The 27,688-nt window shown below is 36.2% G+C and overlaps 2 protein-coding genes across 6 annotated transcripts; both read left to right on the top strand.

The window, feature by feature from the left end:
* The first annotated feature begins 6,793 nt into the window (after positions 1 to 6,793).
* Positions 6,794 to 12,961, top strand: LOC125823846 (uncharacterized). Of its 5 annotated transcripts, none has more exons than XM_049503218.1 (8): positions 6,794 to 7,022; positions 8,905 to 9,097; positions 9,742 to 9,884; positions 10,020 to 10,116; positions 10,216 to 10,326; positions 10,454 to 10,729; positions 11,678 to 12,015; positions 12,500 to 12,961. In XM_049503218.1, exons 2-8 carry the CDS (start codon positions 8,944 to 8,946, stop codon positions 12,716 to 12,718), a joined length of 1,338 nt encoding a protein of 445 aa, XP_049359175.1. In that variant the 5' UTR covers positions 6,794 to 7,022; positions 8,905 to 8,943; the 3' UTR covers positions 12,719 to 12,961. The 5 variants fall into 5 exon arrangements, with proteins under 5 accessions (XP_049359175.1, XP_049359176.1, XP_049359179.1 ...); XM_049503219.1 differs by having other exon boundaries at positions 6,999 to 7,026; XM_049503222.1 differs by lacking the exon at positions 6,794 to 7,022 and having other exon boundaries at positions 10,219 to 10,326; positions 10,460 to 10,729.
* A 2,499-nt stretch (positions 12,962 to 15,460) lies between these two features.
* Positions 15,461 to 27,299, top strand: LOC125823849 (uncharacterized). The gene is made up of 2 exons (XM_049503223.1): positions 15,461 to 15,783; positions 27,090 to 27,299. The coding sequence occupies exon 1, from the start codon at positions 15,513 to 15,515 to the stop codon at positions 15,774 to 15,776; it is 264 nt and encodes an 87-aa protein (XP_049359180.1). The 5' UTR covers positions 15,461 to 15,512; the 3' UTR covers positions 15,777 to 15,783; positions 27,090 to 27,299.
* The last annotated feature ends 389 nt before the right edge of the window (positions 27,300 to 27,688 follow it).

Raw genomic sequence — 27,688 nt, 5'->3', positions numbered from 1 at the left:
GTTGTGAATTTCTGGGACATAAAAATTCAGGATAGACCTAAAAACAAAGGAGACTCTGTCCAATTTTCTGTAGAATGTAAGGCTTGCTTTGGGATTCTCCCCCTTAGTGTCGGTCACGTTCCTATCTTGAGTCGTGACATCACTAACCAAAAAAATAGTAAATATATCAGGTAGAACCTCTTAAATCGTGTATATTATTATTTTTTAATAAATTGTCTTGTTTGTAATTAAAATGTTATTTTTGCAAATAAAAAGGTTAAAATAATATTATGTAAATTATGGTCTTAGAATGTAAATTATTGTAATTTTTCCTTCTTTTATTCATTAATTGAATAATAGCTAAATGGGTCATCTGAAAATTTAAAATAGGCCCAAAGTGTAGATCCATTTGGTCAAGACTCAAAAATTCAAAAGAAGAATTAGCCCACTAACACAAAAATTCAAACTTCTAACATATCTTGAAGATCAAACACAACAAATAAGGTAGAAAATAAAATGAAAATAAAATAAAATAAAATTCGAAATAAGATTCAAGCAAAAACTTCAACATGATAAAATTTAAAGAACACTAACAAAATAATACAAAACCCGGCACCAAAAATAACTTATATGGTTAAAAAAGGTTGTGATAGTGGCGGATTCGGATAAAGGATGAGAGGGGAAAAAGATTAACATAAATTTTCGGGTGAATGGGGGTCGCCGAAAAACTTCACCGGAAAATTTTTGACGGAATTTTGACATAAAATTTACATCAAAAGATAGCTCTTGAAGAGCTCTACACATTTATGTAAATGGTATAGGATAGGGATAACCGAAACTTCATAAATCTAAAGAAAAAAGTGATGATTTGTGTTCAATTTTTCTTAAATCTATGAAGTTTGGCTACAGATAAAGATGAATGGTTTGTGGATTTGTGTAGAGGAGGGTGAAAGGAAGAAATGGTAAAATTTTGAAGAAATTTTTCGGCCATGGGGTGGTGGCCGCCGACGGTGATGGTGGTAGGTGGAAGCAAGGGGAGAAGAAAAATAAAATCAAAATAAGGCCAAAATTCTGATTTTTGGAGTTTTGTATTTTTGGTAGGGTCACATAAGAGTCCTTTGATCAAAATATTATGAATGGTTGAGATTCAATCTTGACCATTGCTATTGGACCGGGTCTAAAATTGATTGGGCTATCAGAATTGGGTCTAAATCAGCCCAATTCAATCAAAATTGAGTCATTTGGGCCAATTTAAAAAAATAATACAAACAAACCAAAAATATAAAATACAAAACAAAACGTAAGAAAAGACCTTACTATATATTGTAGGAGTAAATTTAAACATGTCAAAAATTAGGTGTTCACGATGGGGACCACAACCTCCCTATTGGCTTGAGCCGTCATGGCTTGAGACAACACTTGAAAAGTAGCCCTAAACTCCGCATTTGTCGACCGAAACTTGAGGAGCTTGAGGAGGAGCTTCTCGTTCCACATTCTCTCCCACATACCTTCTAGCATATGTCCTTTGAGTGGCCATATCCTGTAGAGCATAGGATAAGGATTAGGAGAGAGACATTATAGAGTTAAACTCTATCGCACGACATAGAGTAATGAAAGAAGTGGAGTTTCCTAAACATATTATAACATCTCATTAATAAATGTGGCGCACTTCACACTCATGAACAAGACTCTATTCGACGTGGCTTATGAGACTTCCTAGGACATTTCTAAACCTTGTGACTTGATTACCAAGTTTATCATGACCCAAGGTAGACCCTAGGCGTAACATGACGTATAAGACCTCGAGAGGCCCCATACAAGCCACCTTATCATATATCATACAAGATAATAGAAATGTAAAAGAATTAATAGACAGTTTCAATATATAAGAGTTTATAAAATGAAGCAGAAGTCTAAACATCGTCTCAAATCCATCTAGTATATAAGAAGTGATCAGAATATAACCCATACATCACATACAATTTGAAAAGGAAAGACAAAATGAGATAAAGGCTTAGTCCTCGAAACACGAGGGCTCACCAATCTTCAAACGTCGACTAAGAGATCCCTAGCCATGGAATTGCTAATCTGGAACGTCAGACCCTACATTTTTATAAGAAATGTAGGTAAGAGTATGCGTTAGTACAAAGATGTACCAAGTATGATAGCAATGCATAAAACATATAAATCATGCTTAAAAGAGACATTTTCATGATATGCAATGACCAAACTAAAACATGAATTAAAAGGGTTAGAAAACATAAGTCATAAAACATGGTCAATACAAGTTAACTTCTTTAAAGAATTCATGAGATACTTCTAAAAGTAACCTTAGTTCATTATTGTGGGAGATTTTACCTTTAATCGACATGTAAGACCATGTGAGCTATTAACATGGAATTCAGTGTCTACCCCACACTGAAAAGATGTATCCAACTTGTCAAGGTAAGACCATGAACTTCTAGCTATAGTGGACCCACTAGCTAATGTCTATCTAGACAACCTATAATGACGCATAGTTTATGGGATATGGATAATCGTCACTTGTCCACTCGGTGCTAAGCATAAATCTCACGAAATATTGATTAGTCTTAACTTTTCTTATCATTAATAAGACATGGGTAATCACCCCTTTTCTTAGCATTTTGAGGTCATAGGTAATCGCCGCTTGCCTCATTATTAGAATAGCTCCTTAACTTTGATTCATTTTAGATGAGAAGACCTTTCAACCTTAGAATCCTTTATGTGAGAAAACCTTTCACAATCATGCTTTCATATGTATATGAGAAATCCTTTCATAACACAACAACACCAACATTGATACTTCACTCTCAAAGCATCCTTAAAAAATTTACATCAATTTCATAAGAACATGCATAATTTCATAAACTCATCTTTAATAGTTCAAAACCCACATTATATCTCATAACTTGGAAAACATGGGGTATGCATGGGTTCATGGGATTTCATCTCAAAATCATGGAATTATCTCAATGCATGCATAATGGTTCATAAAACAATCAAATAAATCAATATTGAAAAGAATCCAAAACCCTAACTTCAATTGGAGATTTCTAACTTCAAAATTGAGGAATTTGGGAACTCTATGGAGGAAAGGGCTCCATAGATGAAGACTATCATGCCAAAAGCTTGACTTCAATAGAGGACTTGGAGAATTTTCTTGAAGCCCTAGCCTTCTTCTTCAACCTTCTAGAGAGAGAAATATTTGAGAGAAGGAACTTGTTCTTCTTTTGAGATTTGAGAGAATGAATTGATTTAGAAGACTTTGGGGGATTAAGAGCCCGTTTGGATTGACTTAAAAAAAGTAACTTTTAAAAAGTAATTTTTCAAAGTGCTGGAACTTATTTTTAAAATAAGTAGTTATGTGTTTGGATAAAAGTGTTGCAGTTGAAAAAAAAAGTTGTTGATGTGTTTGGCAAATAAGTGCTGGTAAACACTTTTTTTATCAAAATGTCTGAAATACCCTTTAAGTTGTTAACATGATGAAAAGTTGATTAATTTAAGGTTTTTATACTTTAAAAAAAATTAAAACAAAATTAATTTATATTTTACATCCATAAGTAATAATATTTTCCTATCATTCACATATTTCTTTACCACCACAAATTATTTATAAGAGGAATAATAATAATAATAATAATAATAATATAATAATAATATAATAAAATAATAATAATAATAATGGTAATAATAAAAAAGTAATAATATAATAATAATAATAATAATAAAAAATAATGATAATAATAAAATAATAATAATAATAATATAATAATAATAATAATATAATAAAATAATAATAATAATAATGATAATAATAAAATAGTAATAATAATATAATACTAATAATAATAAAATAAAAAAATAATGATAATAATAAAATAATAATAATAATAATAAAATATCACATATTTCTTTACCACCACAAATTATTTATAAGAGGAATAATAATAATAATAATAATAATAATATAAAATAATAATAATAATAATAATAATAAAAAAATAATAATAAAATAATAATAATAATAATAAAATAATAATGATAATAATAAAATAATAATAATTAAAAAAATAAAATAATAATAATAATGATGATAATAATAATAAAATAATAATAATAATAAAATAAAAAAATATATAATAATAAAATAAAATAATAATAATAATTAAAAAAATAAAATAATAATAATAATAATAATAATAAATAATAATAATAATAATTCAATATGGGCAATTTGGAAATTGTATAAAAGAATTAAGGGCAAAAAGGTAATATACTTGGTCAACATAAAAAGGCTTTTAAGTTAAAAAAAAAAGAAGCTCCCCTCCCCTAGCTTTTAGCTTTTGGCTTAAAATAAGTCACTTTGATAATTGTCAAACACTCTAATAAGTCAAAAACTGGCTTTTAAGCCAGTTTGACCAGCTTAAAAGCCCATCCAAACAGGCTCTAAAAACGTTTATATAGGCTTCAAATAGATGATAAAACGATATAGCATTAGGATAGAATAATTAGGAAAGATCCAAAAGCCCCTTTAAAAATGACCGTCGACGGGGACCTATGATTCGTGGGTCCACCTACGGATCGTCCTGGTCGATCGTTGATGGGTTCAGAAACTATGATTTTAGACCTTTGACTGACGGGACCCATGTACAGTCCGTGAGGCCACCTACGGTTCGTACATGCCCAGTTGTGGGTCTTACTTTTGGCTCTAAAATTTCACTAAGTCTGAGACTCACCTACTAGACCTACCTACGACTCGTACATAGGTCGACGGACCATCCCTGGTGAACCATCGGAAAGTATTGGAACTTGACATTTTGAAAAAACTTTTGTACTGCCACCCACGAAGCGACCTACGGTCTGTGTGTCAGTCCACGGGCCTTTGGTGGCTTCGTTGGGACTGGCACCAGATTCTACAAAAAGATGCAATTCTATCTTTTTTTTTATTCGAGGTGTTATAATTTTTAAAAAAATCACATAAACAAAATATTTTTGATAGCAAATTGATAGGGATAAATGTGCAATCTAATATTGAGAAAAGACATAAAATAACACTTGAAGTCATCCTGAATTTTTAAAAAGACATCTTAACTTGGCATGCGTCCTATTACCCCACGAAACATTTCAAATCATAATAAATACATACTTTTTGTACAACTTGTATTCTCAATGCCCGAGTGTGTGTCTCACCCCCCAATAATAATATTATAATGTTTTTTTTTATTTTTTATCTTCTTTGATTTATTTCTTTATTTTCCTCTCTTTTTTCTTCAATTCATCTTAAACCAGCCATTTGTCCCTCTTTGTTGACAATTCTGTGGCATGATTACCATCACCACCATTACAATAACACTAATTTCACTGTGTCTAACATCAAATCACCACCAAATAAAAATAAAATTGAAAAATCAAATCCTACCAAATTAAATTTTGACAAATTAAAATCTCTATCAAAATCTCAATTTTGTGTACTTTTCATTTGATTTTTGCTCTAAATCAAGAAAATTTATTTTTGCAACGACGAAAACTCTCTCCGAATTTAGATGGGTAATTCTTACTTGGTCTGGACAGGATTCCACCTCGGATCAAGGATCACCTGAAACAACACCAACAATTCTGTCTTCGACGTCGCCTTCAATCTTTCCGACGCTTCTCTCACCGAGATCTTTCTGATTTTTCTGTCATCTTATTTCACTTTCATCTTTTTTTCTTTTCAATAATCTTATTAACTCTACTCTACTTCTTATTTTTGAATGTCATAACCTTATGTATCTTAGATTTTTCTCAAAATTTTGTCGATGACTCTATTTTTGACATAATTTTCATTCTCCTTTACCTCGAATAACTCAGCTTGAAATTCAATTTCTCCTTGCTGGTGAAAGTATTGTGGCTTAGCTAATGGTCTGGAAATTTTGGGTCTATGAAGATGAAGAATAAGGAAGAATTGAAAATACAACAAAATAAATTGAGTAAATTAAAGAAAATAGAATTTCTAATTAAATAAATATTAAAATTTAAAAAATTCAAATTGGCAGTGCTATATGTTTTCTTACATTGGTGTGGGTGTGTATTTTTGCTGCACTTTCTCCCCAAGGTCCGGTGCAGGGGACATGTCCGAAAGTCCTCTGAAAAAAGAGGACGACGGGGGAGAGGCTGATGCGGCGGAGTCATTTTCCTCGGATAAGTTGAGGTCTATCAAGCGTGAGAACACAATTGTTGTGAAGACGAGTTAAAAGTGTTTATTTATTGTTATTTGAAATGGTTCTATGAGGGTAATAGGACCCCTGCAAACTTTAGGTGTCTTTTTGAAAAATCGAAACAACTTCAAATGTCACTTTATGTCCTTTCTCTTTACTATTTTAATACATGTATAATTAATATCCACATAACTTATTTTACCTTTTGTCCACACATAAATTATAGTAGATTCTCTCATAAGTTATATAAGTATTAATTATGTAGGATTACAAAAAAATACAAGCAAACACCATATAAAATTAACAAATGAATAATTTTTACATAACATTTAAAACCTCACCAATTGAATATTATTTAAAATTAATACATATCCTATTTGCACACCAAAATGAATACATATGTTAACTTTGCCCCAATGGAGAAACTAAAAGCCCCGTAGTGCATGTTGAGGAGAAAGAAGAAAAGACAAAGTAGATTATTATTAATAGTAGTTTAACTGAAAATAAATAAATATATATGTTGAACACCCTCTTTTTTCTGGACAAAAAATATAGTTCGTAGTACTACTAAAAATTTTGATTTTTGATTCCTGGTGGGTACTCTTCTCTTTTTCCCCCTCTTTTTTTCCTTTTTCAATCTTTGGAGGGAAATATTTTTCGTTCAAACATTAATTTGAACATCTTCTTCTTTTTCAGATTGTGTCGCTGGTAAAAACCCTAATTTTTCGTTTTCATGCTTCACTCGCTTCTTCAATATTTGAGCTCCTTACTCGCAGGAACTGATTTATTGCTTTATCTGTGCTCATTTTGAAGTTTATACTCTAGGTATGTGGATGTTTCAGCTCCTTTTATAGCTTAATTCAACTCTCCTTTTTGCTTATTTGCTTTTTAGGGTTTTGAATGACATTTACTTAGAAAGTTAGAATCATTTAACTAGTTAATTTTCTGGGGGTCGAGTCTGAAAATCTTCTGCTTTTCTTCAATCTTGAGAAATTAAAGATTGAAATGCTACCTATGGAGTACTTACAAATCTGATTCACTCAACTATTGATGCATTTAGTCTATACACATGTCTTTCTTTTTCCCAGACTTTGAATACTCTTCTTTGGTTATATTTCAATAAGCATCCAGGAAACCATAGTCTTTTCCAATAGACTTGGCTTGCAAATGGCGTATAAAAGTTTCAGGGATGACCTATGACACTAGTTGTTGTTCAATATATGGAGATTCAAGTGAATGATAAACATAATAGCATTAGCATCTCCAAGAGCAGGTTTGTACAGATTGTAACAGGCACAGTTTCCCAAAATTAAAAGATTAGCAAACATCTTTTGAAAGATCTTCAGATCAGCATATTCTATGTTTGGGGTAACTAGTTAATTGATTACTTATTCAAAATATAGTTTATTGCTCGAGGAAGTTGAAATTCATAAACCTTTTTTAGTCATTCGGGACTTATCAGAATATGTGTAAAAAAATTGATTTCATGATCTTCTTTATTTGTCAATGCATGATAAAAGTAATTTTAAAACGTGAAATTCATTTAATCTCCAAGGTTTTTATTTCTGCTGGGCCCTGAAACTCTAGCCCTTCACCCATTTAGATGTCTTGTTTGCTTGGTTGGGTCAAAACCTCTAATAAAGGGAATGATGCTCAAGGAATTAGTATTGTTAAACTCTTATCAAGTGTCTATACCTGAAAATTTCCTTTTTGAGGTTTAGTTTCCTTATTTTTATTCTGGATAGGTAAAGCTAAGTTTCTTTAGAGAGATTCAAAACACATGTTATTTTGTCTATGGTGCTGCATTCAGTTGCATTTGTTAAGAATTCTTCCCTATTAACTTTTTTTTGACAACTGAGAAATCCCCAAGGACAGTGACATGGTTTGAAAGTTGATGGATAATGGGCCACCCCTTTACCTTGTCTACTTAAATACTAGGCTTTTTGTCTTCGGCAAGGTTCAAACCTGTGATGCGTGCCTAACTCACACATCATGCATTGTGCTCTTATCACTAGACCAAAGCTTTGGGGCCACATTGCTACCTACTAACTTATGCAATATACCTTCATGCATGGAATGACATAGTACTGTGCACATACACTACAGCTACTTGTTGACCCCTCTTAAGAAAAGGAGTAATCCTCTTAACCAATGCTTTTAGAGTTTGACAATTGGTATTTGAATTTTTAAAGCTCTTGTGAGAAAGACTGTAAAAGTCTTATTACCTCGCCGAGTCTTAACTCATGAATTGTTGGGTTTTACCTTCAGCTTAGATTTTTTTTTCCTATTTAATTTATGGGTATGTTGATCGATGTGTTGTTTGATACTTGCTTTCTGTCCATCTTTGAGCATGTTGTCTAAGTTGTGTATATGTATAAAGCACCATCCTTTTAAGCTACAATGAGTTGAAAGTATTAATATCTGCTATACATGGTAACAGTGGTTTGTCTGCAGAAAATGTTGCTAAATGATGCAACCTGTTTTCAAGTCATCATTATATGCAATGAATTATCAGTTGTACATGCAGAGAGACTTCTGTGGCTTTATACAATTATTCAGAGAGATTTCATGGTCATTCTGTATTTACTTCGCTAAAACTTGTAACACACTGTCTATATCTATTTCTTAACTGCAATTCTTTCCAGGAGACTATGTGTCCTTGAACAAGGAGTGATTCAATTCTTCTCTGTCACAATTCTTTAAGCAGGATAAAGCATCTGTAGAGTGGACTCTGCTGTAGTTAGATATGCAGACTAAGAAAAAACTAAATGGGAGAAATCCACGAGAGCTGGCTAGTCCAAAGGTTTCAAGGCAGCAGCGAAAGATGTCCGAGAAAGTGCAAACTGAGGCAAAGCAAGTTAAGGAACTTATAACATCTTCAGTAAGGAAGCAAAAATCAGGTAAGTATTATATGGAATTCATCCTATGATGACCAAGTAATTTGATTTATTTGATCTTTAGCTTAAGATGCCCACTTGACGTGATATTTGGGGCATATTCCGAATAGTTAAGTAGGTTTTGTTGCTGTTTCTGTTATTCAAGCTTCATCAGAATCTGTCTATACTTCTTTTTGCATGTATTACCAAGTCAGAAAGCTTCTGATTCAAAGTGTTTGAGATGCGGAAATGATTTAATTAGAATTTTTCTGTATTTATATCCGTAATTGCTTCCTGCTTTCTTTTGTTGTTTTCCCTATATTATTCTTTGATCTCAGTTGTTTCCACATAGAGAAGTGACTGTTCTCTCCTGGAAAACCATCTAACAAGAAATAAAATCTAAAAATGGTACAATTTGAAGTGATTTTCCATATGCTTTCACCACCTTTTGTATCCCTCTGCATGCTTCCGTTACTCCTTGGAAACAATCACTGAAATATGGTGCAGGAATTAACCTTCCATGGTCCTAGTCAATGCATAATGTTTTCCCAGTTAATTAACTTCCTTGGTGTTGACTCTACTCCTTGTTTATATTCATATAGTCCTGGAAGAGCACATTTGTTTATCTGGGGCAACTCACCTCTCATTTGCTATATTTGTGTTTATAGGAAGCAATTTTTCCAAAAAGATTGAGAATCATGTCGTCAGTACAGATTTGGATATAAGGTTTGGGTTGGTGGCTGATGCTACTTCTGCTGCTTCAGACGCTCATGATGTTGTTCATGATTATAATACCATTACTATTAATAAGGTGATGATTTACATTTGCTTTATGTGGTTTTGTTTGGGAGTCTTAGCTCACCCTGTTAAATGTAGATGCTTTAAAGTGAGAATTGCAATAGAATGGTTGTTGTTATGTATTATCTAATTATTTTTCTTAATGTAGGACTATGATGGTGAAAGTGATAGTTGCAGAACTGATACAATATTTTCTCCCACCTTCCATATATCCAGAAGTGTTGGAGGGGAAATTTCTAACTGTGGTAGGTAGATGCTTTGGCAATTAACTGTTGAGAAGGTTTCTGAATTAACATTCTGACTAATTGTTCATCTTTCAAAATCCTATCATATTTTTTCCTCAGCAGACTTCCTCAAATTCTTCCAGCAAGCAGACCAGCCATTGCAGGAGCCTGGAAAAGAAAATATAGAGGTTGATTTGCTGACAAGTCATTTTGTGCTAGACGAGGCTGCAGGTAAGGTTTTTATGTGATAGTACAAATGCTGCTGGTAATGTCAGACATAGTCATGATTAGTCAAAATTGAATATGACTTCTGATGCTTTTTCCAATTGCCAATTATGTGCATTTGGCTTTTTTACAGATTTAGGGGACCAGCATATGCCATCTGAAGTTTCAGCTGTGCATCTCTCTATCAAAGATTCAAAACTGGAATGCATTGATGAATTTAATCAAGTTCAGTTGCCTGCTGATGTTAATATGGAGGAAGAGGAAACTGAAGAGTTTGATGACTTCGATCCATATTTTTTCATTAAGAATTTACCAGACTTGTCCTCAGTTGTTCCAACATTTCGGCGTGTGTTGTTGCCTAAACAGACACGGAGTTGCCCATCAACCACTCTTGTTTTGGACTTGGATGGTATTGCAGTCTATATTCTCAAGGCTAAACTAATTGTTTCCTTCTTTTGTGGTCTGTTCCAGTAATGTTCAGTTTCAACAAGGGAAAATGATAGGTTTTAGACTTTTAGTACATATCCCAAAAGTAAAATGGTTTTAAGTAAAATGGTTTTCTTTTTTCTTCTCTGGAAAGTGGTGTCCTTTTCTCCTCAAGTAATTGTGGTCCATAGGCATTCCTCAATCAGTATAATCAACTCCTCTTAAAAAATTTTGAGCCAAAACAAGATATTAGTTGTGGTTCAAATCCCAACAGGGGCAAAAAAGAACACAAGGTGATCTCTTACCATCTACCTAAGCTTGAGTTACCTAGTGGAATAGCTGAGTACGCCAAACTGGCTAGAATATGTCCAAAAAGAAAGGATATTTGGTTGCGGATGGATATACAGTTCATATATGTATCAATTTTGCCGAATATGTTTTATATAGTGATTATCTTTATAACTGTTGTGTTACTTCTTTCTCCCTTGAGCTTAGTTGACCGTCATACTGCATTTCTCAGTGATGGGGATTCTCTATGATAGATATTCCTTCTCTCCTCTGATTAAATTTAAAAGAAAGAGAAGATATTCCTAATCTCCTACCAAGGCTATCTGTCCTGTATATGCTTACCATTTACATTGTGGAGTCTACTCCGATTACTACAAAAAAAACCAAGAGTGGAAGATGATGCCATTTCCTCCTTTAGGAAATTGTGTTGGACATACACATGCAAATTGCCGCATGCCCAAGTGAATATGTGATGCCTATTGAATTGTGCTCTTATGTTTGTACATCCGACATGGGTGCTATAGTCAATGCTTGTTGTTTTCCTTTTCAAACATCTACTCAGCTTTCCTAGTTAAATGGTAGCATGTGCTCATCATTTCTTATTGGGCATGTTAAGCTGAGTCCAATCTTTTGTATTTGACAGAGACTTTGGTGCACTCTACACTTGAACCTTGTGATGATGCAGATTTCACATTCTCAGTGAATTTCAATCTGAAAGATCATACCGTATATGTTCGATGCCGTCCTCATCTCCGAGATTTTATGGATAGAGTATCCAGCCTATTTGAGATTATCATATTTACTGCAAGCCAGAGCATTTATGCTGAGCAGCTTTTGAATGTGCTTGATCCAAAGAGAAAAGTATTTAGGCATCGTGTTTACCGTGAGTCTTGTATATTTGTTGATGGCAATTACCTTAAAGATCTTTCAGTTCTTGGCCGTGATTTAGCACATGTGATTATCATCGACAACTCTCCTCAGGTGCTGTGTCAGAATCCCTCTTTGCTAAATAATGTTCCTTTAATAAGATTGATCCATGCTCTACCTGGTCTTTTCCATCTTTATTTCTTTCACACATTAAGTTCTGGTCCTTTGCTTCTTTTTTCTCAAGCAACCTGCACCATGAGCAATTACAAGAGCTATTAAACTTTTATGTTCATAAAAGCTGGAAAGAAACATGTTTATAGTTGGTTTCTTCCCCTGTTTCTTGAAATGATTGAACTGATAATCTTGCTAAGTAGTATTGCTGAAAGCTTAAATCTTACCATTTAAAAACAAAAGTTGATGAAAGTTTATGTATCGCCTTCCTATTGGATTACTTTTGTTGAGCGTCATCTTATCTGGTAATGTGTTAATAATTTACAACTACTTGAGCACTTGTATGTGCTTTTGTGGGCAATTTACTCCTGTTTAGAATGTCATTCTCCACTTTGCTACCCTGATGTGTAGAGAGTTTTATTTGCAGGCATTTGGATTCCAGGTGGACAATGGTATTCCAATTGAGAGCTGGTTTGATGACCGTTATGACAAAGAGTTACCGTCACTGCTCCCATTTCTGGAAAGCTTAGTTGGAGTGGAAGATGTTAGACCAATTATTTCAAGCAAATTCAACCTTCGCGAGAGAATAGCTGCTGCTGTTTGTCCTTTTAACTCTATTAGAGGAGATAAGGCCGTGCCTGTATAGATTCAGTCTTGGTAACTTGAATTTTAGATTTCAATGGCTCTAGATGAGTTAGAGTAATCAGTTGTGAAGTGCCATTGTGGAAGCCAGTTTGCTAGGGAGGTTGGTTTGTTATGTTGGTTAATTTATGTAATTCTCATTTATCTTGTAATTGTGTCATAACGAATGGAGGAAAAAACTCTCTGAATAAGTTTATGTTTGAAACCTTGTGGTGAACATTAGTTGTTCAAATATTGAGTTGCCTAATTAATGTGTTTCCTCATTTATTTGTACTTGTTGTGTGTATGAGATACATAGCATTTCAGGTAGGGTCAAGGTGAGAATGCAATATGGTGATTAATGTGATATCGCCTATCTGTAGTGTGATATTGCTTTGCCTCTGGGCTGACTTACAGAAATTTTAGTTTGTTACTATTCACTTCAGGGGACAACAAAAGAAATCCTTCTTGTGCGTTTCCTTGTTTTAAAACATTATTACTAAGAAAATTATACTAGTTTTCTTAGTAATCAAGAACTATGCCTTTGGAGCGTTGGCTTCCAAAGATTTCTAACTAAGAATTCCACAAACCATAAACAAAGAAGAAGAAGAAGATACATTAAATAGGTATAACTTAATCCTAATGGAGTAGCTCAAAAAAAGGAAAGTAGTGAACAATATTTGTTACCTGAAATGCACCAAAACTAGAAGAGAAAGGGATCAGATTCAAAGAATGAAAGGGATGTAAAATTGATCCATCTTTTTAGGAGAAGATAATACTCTTATAAGATTTTTCATGGAAAACACTTTGCACACAAGGTTCGTTAATAAAGGGACGAAAATGAAAAAATAAGGACTCCTAATTAGTTGATTTAATAAAGAAAAGAATTGTTATAAGTTAATAAAATTTAAAGTTTTAAATGTTAGGAGTAGGACTTTTAGAGATTGTTTGACATTGTTACTAAACTGCAAGCACTTTTTTTAAATAGCTTTTCAGAAAAGTGATTTTGAGAAAAAAAACAATTTGTGTTTGACTAAATCATTGAAATGTGCTTTTGATAAGCAAATTGTATTTGATTGATCTTTAAAAAAAAAAAAAGCTTTTAAGAGTCAAATTAAAGAAAAAAGGAGTGTATTTTTAATATTAAGATTAATTTGTAGAGAGATAATATTTTAAATATCCATTACAAATTTTTTAATTAAATTTAAATGTAAATATTTAATTTTTTTAATCAATATTATATATAGATAAATAAATAAAATATTAATATAATATTAACATGATGATTTAAATATAATTAAAAATATGGAGCAAAATAAATTGAAAAACCATTCTACAAAAAATAATACGTATTGCTTGTTAAAAAGGATTCTACATAATTTAATGGTAGAAAAATATTAGGGAAAATTGTATATAATATCAAACTATTAATTCAAATTAAATGCAATAACCATAGTTTGATTTAATTGTACCCCGAAGCAAACTGTTGCTATTTCGCCTCTCTCCCTGGTGAATCTCGCTCGCCACTCTCGTTCTTGCTGGGCAGTCTCGCTCGCCTCTCTCGCTTTTATACAAATACAAATGTATAAAATGTGTTTGTGTTTGTATAAAGCGAGAGAAAATTGTATATATACATATATTTTCGTTTTCCTCTCTCCCCTCTCCTAGATCTCGCTTGCCACTCTCCCAGATCTCGCTTGCCACTCTCCCAGATCTCGCTTGCCACTCTCCCAGATCTCGATCACCACTCTCTCTCGCCTCTCTCACTTTATACAAACACAAATGTATACATTGCGTTTGTTTTTGTATAAAGCAAGAGAAAATTGTATATACAAATACAAATGCATATATTTTCATCCTATACACTTATGATTATACAAATACGATCTTCCCTGGCCAATTTTCTTTTGTCTTTCTCTCTTTCTCGCTTTATACAAACAAAGATTATACAATTGATTCTTTTGTATATGTATACCGAAACACATTATACAATTGCTTCTTTTGTATATATGTATAGCGAAATAGCCATAGCAAACATAAAGTTTGCTATGGAACGCAATTATGCAAACTGTAGTTATAACATACAAATATGATTTTTGTGTTTGCTATATGTGAAAGTTACTCAAAATATTATTGTTACCTTTATTTTTAGGAAAAATTACTTAAATACACAACACTTCTTTACCTATTCTCAATATTTTCCTACTCTTTTACTAAAATACAAAAATCCCTTATTTTCCCCCAATTCAACTTAACCGGATACTTTATTAGTTTAAGTATCCGCCCGTTAATTAAGTATCCGTGCTGCTAACAACTTAATAATTTAAGTATCCGCCCGTTATTAATTAAAGTATCTGCGCTGCTATATTATGCATCCGCCCGTTAATTAAGTATCTGTGTTGCTAACAACTTAATAATTTAAGTATCCGCCCGTTATTAATTAAAGTATTCGCGCTGCTATATTAAGTATCCACACTGCTATATTATGTATCCGAAAAACACTAAAAAAAAGGATTTTTGGTAATTAATGAAAGAGTAGGGAAATGAAGTAATTTCTTTCTTATACTATGTCATTTGCCTAATTTTTACTTATTTTTAATTTAGTATTTGATGTATGTATGAAGTTTGGCACATGGACATAAGCAGAATAGCCCATTAACCCGAAATGATTTGGCCCATTTAAGCATTTGGAATTGTGAGGGTTAGGAGTTGGGGCTTCAAATCACATTGGCGAATAGGTGGAGCAGCTAAGGTATGTATGTATATTCTCAGATTTCAAAGTTGTAGGGTTTTCGTCTGACAGTTGGATTTGCAGAAGAATGGGATTCATAATGGAATTTGCGGAGAACTTGATTCTGAGATTAATGGAGGATCCAAAGGAACGAGATCGCAAGTTTCGTCAACATGTCTATGCAACTAAGGCCAGGTGCGACAAGACTTTGGAGATGTGGAGTTATCCTCTCCGTCCCTATGGTTTCTGGACCTTTGATCGCCACAATGCTCAGAATTTCTGGGACCCTCAGATCAGCCAAGTCCAAGGCCGTCGCGATCCTTATGACGACCTCCTTCAGCATGAAAAATGACTTTCAGGTCAGCGATAAACCTCTGTCACCACCACTTGCGCATTTATATGTTATCTAGCAATACACTATGGGAAGTGGGGTCTAGAGGTGCTGGGGGTTGGGATGGTCAGGGACGGGATTGAGTGGAGACAATAAACTTGGAATGTCACTTATGCAACTTGATTAGGGAAGTCATTTTCTTCATTACATTTTGACCAATCAAACATAGGAATTGGAAAACCTTTCCTAGAAAATTGGATAACATTGTCCTCCATACCAAACACACCGCCTTCTACTTTGGTTTTTGTTTCTTTTAAATACAAGTTCCCACTATACGGACTGGAGGATCATGCTGCAGTTTACTGAAAGAGAGAATTGTCAGATCTAGAATTCTAGACAGTTGATACCAAATTCATTGATTTGGTTTCTTGTAATCCAAAAAAGAAAAAAAAACACTGGTATGTTTCCTGTAGCGCATTCCTCTAGAGCTTAATTTGTTTTTACTCTGATGCACTAGCAAGATATTTTTCATCATTCCCACATTAAAGATTCTAAACTACTCATCCTGGAACTTTATGAATAGCTTTATCTATTATTATTTTGACCAACCTTCGACTGAAATATGGGCAAAAAGGGAGTGGTCAGTCTGACTCTTACCTTTCGAAGCGTGGAAATGTAAGTACTACGTAGGAAGTGCCATTGTTGTATTTTTTGGTGAAGTAATGAAATTATATTAGAAAGGCATCAAGGAGATGCAAAGTTACAAGGAAAATAAAGAGCTGCATCAAAACAAAATAAAAATGAAGCTAGCTGAGCAAAAATTTGTAAACTGCCAAAAGGGAAATCCCCAAAATCCTACTATGCTAGAGTTAGGGAACTAACAAAATCCAAAAAGTTATCCACACTGTTTACAGGGGAAAGAAAGTGCCAATTGAAGAGAGTAGATAAACATTTAGTCTTGAGGGGGCTAGTGTGAGTTGAGATTCCATCAAAGACTGCGCAATTTCTTTCTTTCCAAAGACTCCAAAAAATAACTGCTGGGATCACCCTCCATAGCCTTTTCAAAGTCTTGTTAATTCTCCAGCCTATCCAGTTAGCACATACATCTTTAATGGAGAAAGGCATAACCCATTGAAGACCAAACACAGTGTGGGAAAAATGCCACAAGTCAGTTGCTGTAGGGCAGTGTAAAAAGAGATGGTTAACAGTTTCTTTATCCTTCCCGCAGAGGTGGCATCTGTTGATGAGGATGATCCCCTTCTTTCTAAGATTATCTTGAGTTAGACAGACCTTATGGATGGCTATCCAGGTAAAACAGGAAACCTTAGGTTGTCTGGTTCTCCAGATGCGTTTCCAGGGAAAAACATCAAGGATGCCATTCCGTGAACACCAAAAATTATAGCTCTCCTTCACAGTATAATTCCCTTCCTTGGTGTTGCCCCAAAGTAATCTGTCTATGGTTTGTTCATCTAGGTTGCATTCCTCCAGAGTATGTAGTAGTGAGAGGACTTCATTGATCTCCCAGTCCTGCAAGTTTGTTCTGAAAATTGGGATCCAAATGTTGTCTACTCTGTATTGGGGCAATTGCAGCATTCTTGTTAGTGGCTATCAGGTATAGCATAGGAAAGGACTCCTTTAGTATAGTGTCACCAAAGCATTTGTCTTGCCAAAATTTTATCTTGAGTCCATTACTAGCTGTGAAAAACACTTGGAAAAAGTTATCTTGGAGATGTTTTTTTTGAGAAAGTTAACATTTTATAGACAAAATACATCAATAGTGTATTCTAGTAGTAGTTACATCTGGAGTTTACAGTAAGCAAAACCAAAGAAATCTACCACCTATATCCCTCCTAAACTATCTAGAAACTGAGTAATATCCTCCACCTTTTTGGGGAGTACATAGTTACACCAAAAAAAAAGGTCATAAGACAATTTAACTTCAGACTTTGGAAAGGGATGCTCTTGTTTTCAAAACATCTTTGGTTCCTTTCCCTCCATATTGTCCACCAGATGCAAACAGGGACAATCTTCCATCTCTCTTTGTGGCCGGATATATTTCCTTCTCTATTCCAGCATGTTAGAGCTTCGGGGGTATGCCTTGGCATGGACCAATTGATACCCCCTAAGTTAAAAAACACCTGCCATAGTTTCTCTGTCACTCTACAATGGATGAAGAGATGGTTTGTGTCTCTATTTCTCTTTCACAAAAAAAATATCTGGAACATAATTGTCTTCCCCTTTTCATTAGATTGTCCTGAGTTAGTACTGCTTGTCTAGCTACTAACCAGGTGAAACAAGCCACCTTGTGAGGTACTTTAACTTTCCATATCATCTTCCAAGGCCATGGTAAGAGCATTGCAGCTGACCTATCAAGGTGTCTGGTGAATTTCCCATTATTGGCCCTCAACCAGTGTAGATTATCTTTATTAGGTTGAAAGTTGATGGCCTGCTCAAGAGTATTGTAGAAATCTGTTAGGCTGTCAATCTCCCGGTCATTTAATATTCTCCTGAAAGAGAGGTTCCATCCTTGGTTGTCCTTGACATCTGCTACTGTTGCCTCCTTCTGTTGGTTCAAATTATAGATCACCGGGTACAACTGTTTTAAGGGATATTGACCAACCCACACATCATTCCAGAATGATGTCCTCCTTCCATTTCCTATTACAATTCTTAAGTTTCCCCACATTTTAGGCCACTGATTCCTGATTGTTCTCCATAGACCTACCCCATAAGGGCTTCTAACTTGCTTAGTGATCCATAGGCCTTCCATTGTGTATTTGGAAACTATAGCATCTTTCCACAAACCTTGTTCCTCTGAGACAAACCTCCATAGCCACTTCAATAAGAGACTTTGATTCTGTACTTTGAGGTTCTTTATGCCCATTCCCCCTTCCTTTTTACTGTTGGTCACAACTTCCCATTTCACCAAGTGATACTTCTTTTCCCCCTCTCCATTCCTTGCCATAAAAAATTCCTCCGGATGGAGTCTAGCTTCTCTAAGACATTCCCTGGCAAAGGAAATAGAGACATCATATAAGTTGGCATAGTATCAAGCACACTATTAATTAGGATCAGTCTTCCACCCAAAGATAGGTATTGACTTCTCCAATTTACGAACTTTTTTTCACACTTTTCCACCACTGCATTCCATATGTTCCTTGACTTACTCATTGCCCCGAGAGGCATCCCTAGGTAGGTAGTAGGCAATTCTCCCATTTTACCTCCTAGAATATCAGCCAGACTGTTGATGGCTGAAACTTCATTCACTGGGTAGATAAAACTGTTGCCCCAGTTTATGTGCAATCCAGAAACAGCTTCAAACAAAACAAAGATGACCCTTAGATACTTCAGTTGCTCTTTCTCTGCCCCACAGAACACTAAGGTGTCATCAGCATATTGCAGATGGGAGATATTTAAGCCCAGAATGTCACATAGCGAGTATAAATAGGAAAGGGGAAATGGGGTCCCCCTGCCGTAGTCCTCTTTCAGAATGGAAAAAGCCAGAGGGAGTACCATTAATTAATACTGAGAATTTTACTGTACTCACACAGTATTTTAACCAGTTTATCCATCTATTTCCAAAACCTATCCTCACAAGTGTATTCCACAGAAGGTGACCCCCGGGAAGTCCTCGTGTTGCATCCCTCCTTTATTTCTAAAAAAAAAAAGTGTATTCCACAGAAAGTTCCAATTGAGGTGATCATATGCCTTTTCTATGTCCAACTTACATAGGAACCCAGGGACTTTATTTAAATTTCTCACATCCACACATTCATTAGCAATAAGTATGGCATCCATGATCTGCCTACCCTTAATGAAAGCCATTTGATGTTTATCCACCAGCTTGGACATCACTTTCTTAAGTCTTTCTGTTAGTAGCTTGGATATGATCTTATAGACACTGCTAACCAGGCTAATGGGCCTAAAATCCTTCAATTCTGTTGCACCCATTTTTTTTGGGATCAAAGCTATGAAAGTAGCATTAAAGCTTTTTTCAAAGTAGCCTTGACTATGGAAGTTTTGAACGGTTGCTATCACATCCGTCTTCACCACCTCCCAATACTGTATGAAAAATGCCATAGTGAAACCATCTGGGCTAGGAGCCTTATCTCCTGCACAAGCAAACACACACTCTTTGATATGTTGTTCTCCAAACTGACTTTGCAACATTACATTATCTTCTTCATTCAAAGTAGCTTGATCTGTGGGGCTGAACTGAGGTCTCCAGTGTTCATTCTCTTTGTAGAGGTTTTGGTAGAAATCTATGATCTCCTCCCTGATCATTGCTGGTTCTGATACATTAGCTCCATTGATCAGAAGACTATCAATGCTGTTGTATCTCTTGTGGCAGTTCTTCTGTGGAAGAATTTTGTATTTTTATCCCCCTCTTTTAGCCATATAGCCCTGGATCTTTGCCTCCATGCCACTTCCTCCTTTTTTGCCACCTCCTCAAACTCTACCTGTCAGAACAGCTCTCAGAAATGACTCATCATCAGACAAGCACCTATGAGCCTGGATCACATCTAAATCATAAAGCTGGTTTAAAATGTTTTGTTTCTGTAGACCTAGATTGCCTTGAACAGTCTGCTCCATTCTTTCAACTTCACTTTGAGGGATTTCAACTTGCAAGCTAGAATGTAGTCTGGTCTTCCCATAAAAATTTCAGAATCCCACCACCCCTTAATTCTCTCATTAAAATTTTCTGTTTGCAGCCACCAATTTTTGAATTTAAAATAGGAGACCCAGTTCCACATTCTAGTAGCAGAGGATTATGATCAGAAGTGACTCTAGGCATAATAGTTTGCTTGATTTTCCTGAAAGATACTTCCATTCTTCTGAGAATAGGAACCTATCTAGTCTTGCTGCTGTATCGTAGTTGTCTCCTTTTCTCCATGTAAAACTACCCCCTATGAGAGGTGGATCTTCTCGTTCCATATCCTCAATAAAGGCTGAGAAGTCCTCCATGGCTTTAGTGATTCTGATGCAACTCTTCTTCTCGGAAGGGAATATTACAACATTAAAGTCCCCAGCAATCACCCAAGGGACATCAAATAGGCTTCTTACTGCTCCCAGCTCCCACCGTACCTCTTCCCTTTCCTCTCTGTTTTTTGGAGCATAAACACCTGATAAGTGCCAGCTAAAATCCTACGTTTTGCCCAGGAATCTAACAGTAATGCAATAAGCCCCCACCTCACAAACTTCTCCCTCCCATATACTGCTGTCCCATAGAATGATAATGCCTCCTTTAGTGCCCCTGGCTTCCAACTGTGCGAATTTCACCCTCCTGTTGGCCCATAGCTCTTTGATTGTCTCCCTTATGTCACCTTTTAATTTGGATTCTTGAAAACAGTATACATCTGCTCTCCATATATGTAACACGTTCTTAATCAATAGCCTCTTCCTAGGATCATTGAGGTCTCTCACATTCCATGACACTATGTTAACCTTCGTTAAGATTATTCACGAAACATCCCCCCTGCTTCTTGTTCCAAAACTAATGAAATTGCTGCTTGGTTCCAGATTTTTAAGCTCATTTGGAATCTTCTCTTTTGGAGTCACTGGCACTATTGCACCTGGAGCCTCTCCTCATGTTACTTGCCTTTTGCCATCAATTTTCATGAATAGGCTCAAGGCTACCTCCTCACAACCTTGAAAGTGAACTCCAAATTCCTTGCTTAATTTGATTATTGTCACACCCCGAGAGCACCCCCTAGGCGTAACACGGCGTACTTGACCCCGAAGGGGTCTTATACAATCCCTTAGCATATTCGTCATTGCATATAGACATTGAATAAAGCGGAAATTTGAAAACTTTTCAACATCAATGTCAAAGTGTCTCATAATAGAGAATAGAAAATAGAATGTCTAGACATCATCGTCTCTATGAAACCATCTAAGTACACATGAGAGTCTCAAATAGGGACCATAGCCCTTTACAATAGAATTGTCTCAAAATGACAAGTACATAAGAAGTCTAATAGTCTATTACAATATGAGGAACATAAGTGTCATAATGTGTGTCCTCGGGACTCGAGGACATACCAAAAAGTCTTGGAGAAAGTCTAAGTCCAAGCTTGAGTCTCTTAGTAGCACAATCACTTCCCAGAACCTACACTTAGTAGAAGAAGGAAGAAATATGGGTTAGCACAATAAATTGTACTAAGTATGGAAGCCATGCAATTAAAACCATTTAAATCATGCAAAAAGGGACCTTTAATTGAAAACATGTTATTTCAAGTTAAAAGCCATAATGCATATTCAAGGAACATGTAGCCAATTCACATTACAAGACAAAGAGACATTCATGATCATAACATGAAGTCACAACCCATACCTTACATATTTGAGTCCCATTTATATCATACCATCATAAGACACCACTCATAACCCCCTTTCAAGTTCACTTGTGCAATGTACATATGAAGTCCCATACCCCCCATATACACTAAGTAAAACCATTAAGAAGACACAAGTGTAGTCACATACAAAATCAACATCATAATACGTGAATCCAACCTTAACCTCATTCATACCTTACCACATATAAAGGACTCACACAAGAACTCCTCAAAGAACCCACGTGTGCAATGCATAGGTAAAGTCCCATACCCTCACCTATACTAAGTAGTATCCCTCAAGTAGTCCTAGTTAGAGTTCATAAGTCATTTACATAAGTCATGTTCACACCTTAGATCATCTTCTTAAAACATAGGGATATTAGCACTAACTGACATAGACCATGAGAGCTTACATGGAATCCGGTGTTCTACTCCCACACCGTAAGAGAGTGTTCTACTTGCCACGGTAGAACTAACATAATAGCATCTAAGTGTATCCACTAGCTAATACCTATGTGGGCAAACATAGTTAAGGAACAAGGAGATTGCTACTAGAAACCCGGACTTGCTAAACGTAGAAGGTTTCCATCTCATGAGACAACATATATATTGGGAACCCGGACTTGCTAAACATAGAAGGAACCCATATGGGAAGCCGAACTTGCTAAACGTAAAAGCTTCCATCTCATATTCATGTTCACTCGGTGCTACGCTCATATCCCGTTTAATGTAGTATTAGGCCTTTACTTACACATTAATTCAATAAGGAATTTATTAGGAATTCAACCCATCATTCTTCATATAGCTCATAAGTTCTAAGATGAGAATAACCTTTCATCATAAAACCCTCAACATATAATAATGTTCATTCATAGCATAGTCATATAGCGTTCATGAGATTTACCTTCTATTCATCATACCAACACTACCATAATCATAGCTTAACATTCATGTTCGTGTCATAGCATACTTGTCAACACTTTGGGGTTGTAGGAAGAGGAAACATAACTCAATCACTACAATTCATAATCAAGTAGCACCTCCACCATAAGTGGATCAACAATTCAATATATGAACATTCATCAATGTGACAACATTCATAGCCTTCAAGGATCCCATCAAGATTCAACCCTAATACATTGGTAATCATTCATCATATAGAGAAACATCATAATACAATAATGAATTCCACAATTACATATTAGATTCTCATCCTTCATTCACCATTAAAGTCATACTAGGGTTTAAAGTGAGAAAGAAGGGAAAATTCATGGGTCTTGTGGGGATTTGTTCAAAAACCAACAACACTACATTAATTCATCCATAAACCATAATATACAACCATAATTAATCACTATAAATCAAAGAAAACACATTTGGAAAGTGACCCATGAAATTGAGAGAAAACTAGAATTTGGGGAACTTTGAAATCCAATTTTGAGAGGGCCTCTTGGGGTCTATCCCAAGAGTGAAGAGCCACCATACCTTAGTTGATCCCTTGAGAATAAATGGAGAAACTCTTAGTAATTTGGGGAAGAACCTTGAAACCCTAGCTCCAATGTCTTCTTCTTCTTCTTTAGTTTTAGAGAGAGAGTTTAGAGAGAAGTAGGAGAGTTTTGATTTCAATTGGGGGTTGTGAATAATGACCAAAACTAATGAATTTAGACTTAAAAACCAATATATATTTAACCCCTAAAATACCCAAAACACCCCCACTTAATTTGGACTTAAAAGGAAAAGTCCCAAAACTCCTCATTTAAATGGTCCCCGTCAGGGACCACGGCCATCACTTCTTGAGTCGTGAAAGTGCACCACGGACCGTGGTGTTGTCCGTGGTGTTGGAGGCAATAGCCCCTCTGTCGTGCACAAGCTAACTTTTGGCCAAGGCAAGACCACGGAGCCTCCCACGATCCGTGGTGAGGACCACGGTCAGTGGTGATGGCCTTGGTCATGACTTGGCCTTGTGGAGGCAAGGCCTTCAAGCCTTGGTGCCAAGTGACTTTCACGAGCCCCCCCCCCCCCCCCCCCCCCCTTGCTCGTCAAGTGCACCACGGCCCGTAGTGGTGCCCGTGGTGCCTTGGGTAGTAGATACTCCTAACGCCCCCAACTTCCAAAACTCTAAGGGGACTCCACGCCCACCTTCACGAGTCGTGAAGTGGACCACGACTCGTGGTCCCTCTTGTGAAGGGTGAGGCAGTGTCTAAGACACTTGGAGGTCCCTCTCCCTTGGCCAAGGAAACTCCACGGAGCTTCCCACTTGCCCGTGGTCATGACCACGAGCCGTGGTGATGGCCGTGGAGCTTGAGGCAGTAGCTCCAAGTTTGGGGCAGCCTTGGCCTTTTGCCTTGGCTTGCCCCTTTTTGCTTGGCACTCCTCCCTTAGGCCTTGACTCATAAAACCCCCCATAGGACACCTAGATGGTCTACTAACATAGGGGAATTTTATTTCAAGCCTTCTTGACATTACGTTTAGGCTCTAGTTCAATCTACGATTTTTGGGTTGTTACAATTATGTTCTGCTGGACCCAAATGGGGATCATGTTTTCGTGGTCCATTATGCCTTCGTCTTTTGCTGAATTAAGAGGTAGAATATCCTCTAATGTGTCGTTCCCCTCCTCCTTCTCTTTCAACTGTAAATAGCCCCCTGTGTGTATCTCCATATTTTCTTTGTTCTCTGTATGGATAATAGATATTGCATCATCATCAACTTGCTCTTCTGTCGCAACCCGATCATTGCATGCCTCAGCAAAGGTTCCTGGATTGAGTACTAATTCAGCCTCTATCACCCTTGGTGTTGTTATGTTTGCTTCAATCTCAATTTGGAATGGGTCTGAGATCTTTTTTGCCTTGGGCCCACTTGTTTTAAAATAACTTCTGCTAGAATGGACCAGCGGGTCCAAGCCCAAATCTTGTTTGACCTTTTTTGAGTTTTTAAAAGGGCATTCACGTGACCAGTCACGTGTTAGGATCAAAAAGATTTGAGCTGCCCACATGCTCCTCTGTCTGTACAGCTGTTTCCAGTGCAGGAAAAGGTTTCTCAAAGCCTGATATTATCCTCTGGTTCAAAGAATTACCCACAACAGCCGGTCCGACAATCTCCTTCTCTTCTCCGACATAGAATTTCACTGGCGCCTCATTCCAGATTTGGATGATATACCCTATTCCTTCGAATTCGATTCTCACTTCTTTCGGAATGCTATTTCCTCCACCCTTCACTAGAATTCTCACCCATTTTAGGTGATTTCGGAGTTGTGTCTCCACAATATTCCCCTACCGCCTTAAAGACCTTGTCTGACCACAAGTGCAGGGGTAAACCTACCAGTCTGACCCAAGTCTGCTTGATGGCTGCTCTAGATTGGATAGCACCTACAGTTGGTGTCCACCATTGGAGTTGCAAGCTCTGTTTCTTCCACGACCAGCTACCTCTGAGTACATGTTCTGCAGCTTCCATGGAGGCAAACTCAAAAAGGAAGCAATTTTTTCCCATGTCATAGATGTTCAGACCATGGCTTTGGTTCCAGTTCGAATTGGCCCATCTGCGAATCTCCGAAAGGGTCGGTGAGTCGGACCCATTGGTTGTAACCTGACCATAAAGGCTCCTGCTCAAGGTCTCATTCTGAGATAAATTGGTGTCACTATCAATACGGATTATATCTCCATCTTGTTTTGTAGTTGCAGCCTCTATCCCCCTCGAGGTCCATTTACTTTTCCTGAGTGTTTCAGCATAAGGAATCTTCTTGTCAACCAATGTGGGAGTTTTATTGGTTATCCTTGTGTTTTTGTAATAAATGAACTTCTCAATTTTGTTTGCCAAATCCCACCAACCTACATTGAATGCTGTTTCTGGGATAATTAATACTGCTCTATTTTTGCCCTGTACGCTGATTATACTTGTATATCTCCCCCTATTGTTGAAATTTCTTGCACAAAAGAGCTGTGTTGATAGATCCTGTCGTTTCCATCTGCAAACAGAATTTCCTTTGACCTTTGAAGCTTCTTTGAGAGTCCTGCGCAGCCATTCCATTGTGTTCTGACTAAAACTTGGCCTGCTCATCCTTTTTCTTCCACGTTCAATCCAGTCATACCAGCTTTCTCCGCGAGCACAGCTTCTCGAGTTGTCAAAGGATTTGAATCCCATCGCAAAGTACATTATGTTGTTTTTCATGATATGGGACGAGGAGAGAGAAAGAAAGGGTTGATGGTTAACCACGTAAGGTGTTAACTGATGTAAGGGAAGGAAGTTTTCCGGTGCCGAGGCCACCGGAAATGGTGGTTCTACCCTCCTAGGAAGTAGGAGAGAGAACTATCTCGGTATTTGTGTCTGGGAGCATTTTTTTTTTTTACATTCTTTTATTTTCCTCTTTGTTTTCTCATCTTGGAGATGTGTTTCCAGACCCCTACACCAAGTGTATCCCTGCCCCTCGTTGGCCTCCAATGATCAAGAATACCATGTTTAGCTTTGATTGTATTCCTCCAGTACCTGCCTAATTCTGTCCAAACCTCCAAAGACACTTCAAAAGCACACTTTTGTTGTGTAGTTGTAGGTTCCTAATCATTAGTAGAATTAACCTGAAACATTAGTAGAACCATAATAGCAGGTGTAGACCTAAAATCAAATGGAAATAAGTTACTTATAATTTGTAGGATTCCATGCAAATCTAGCAAAAAATTTACCTAAAAGGAAGCGAAAGATCCATTAGATGGTATCAACTAATTGGAACTAAGGTTTAGTCATGATGCTACTCTTGCTCTAGGGTTCCCGTGTTTGTTAGTGGCTTTTGATTTTCTTGGAAATATTGAGAACCTCTAGTGTTAAAGAACCTCAATTTACCGAATATTATAAAGAATCGGGTCCATATGGGGCATGGGATGTAATGATAATGAGGATTCACATGGAAGACCTAACAAGGTTTAGGCATAGTAGTTGTTGTATTAACTTATGATTGGCAACATTATTAGCAAGCACATTAAAGTTCAAGTTATGGTGTTAATTGCAGGATAGCCAGGAGAGGTCAGCAAAGAAGCTCTTTTACAGCACCTGAATTTTTTTAATGCATATTATCTGTTTCCGAGCATTCTCCGTGCTTGACTGTTGGAACAATTGAATAAATTGTAATGTTAAACAATGATGTCTAAGGCACCTTGTTTTCACAAGGGTATAACATTTTGGTTTTTTAATGTTGCATTTGAATCCTTAAATTGAAGAACCTGCGAGGCTGTGTGTGATGCTCCGCTTATCTCATGATGTTAAAAGTTGAATGTGTGCAGCAGTATTTGAAAGAGAAGAAAGAAAGAAGGTACAATTTAGTCAATTAAGTTGTTAGAAAACTTTAATTTCCACAAAGACAAATTGTTTAGGTTTGAAGGACATGATCAAACTCATGAGTAGTTATTACATGTAAGTATGGCCTTGACGAGCGACTACAGATGATGGTGGCGAAAATCTTGGGTCCTGTAACCACCTCTAGTCTTGAGGGTGAAAGAATAATGGTGAACAGGGGAAGCGAAATGTTATAGATGAGGATATATAAGTTTCTCACATTACTTGTTGAAGCATGTTGTTTCTATGAAGAAATAAGTAGCAGGCATTACTTTG

The sequence above is a fragment of the Solanum verrucosum genome, unplaced genomic scaffold, assembly GCF_900185275.1.
Source record: "Solanum verrucosum unplaced genomic scaffold, falcon-dt-bn FXZP01000015.1, whole genome shotgun sequence".
NCBI lineage: Eukaryota > Viridiplantae > Streptophyta > Magnoliopsida > Solanales > Solanaceae > Solanum > Solanum verrucosum.
Note: the sequence above shows the minus strand (reverse complement) of the source record. Positions and strands in the feature narration are given on the sequence as shown.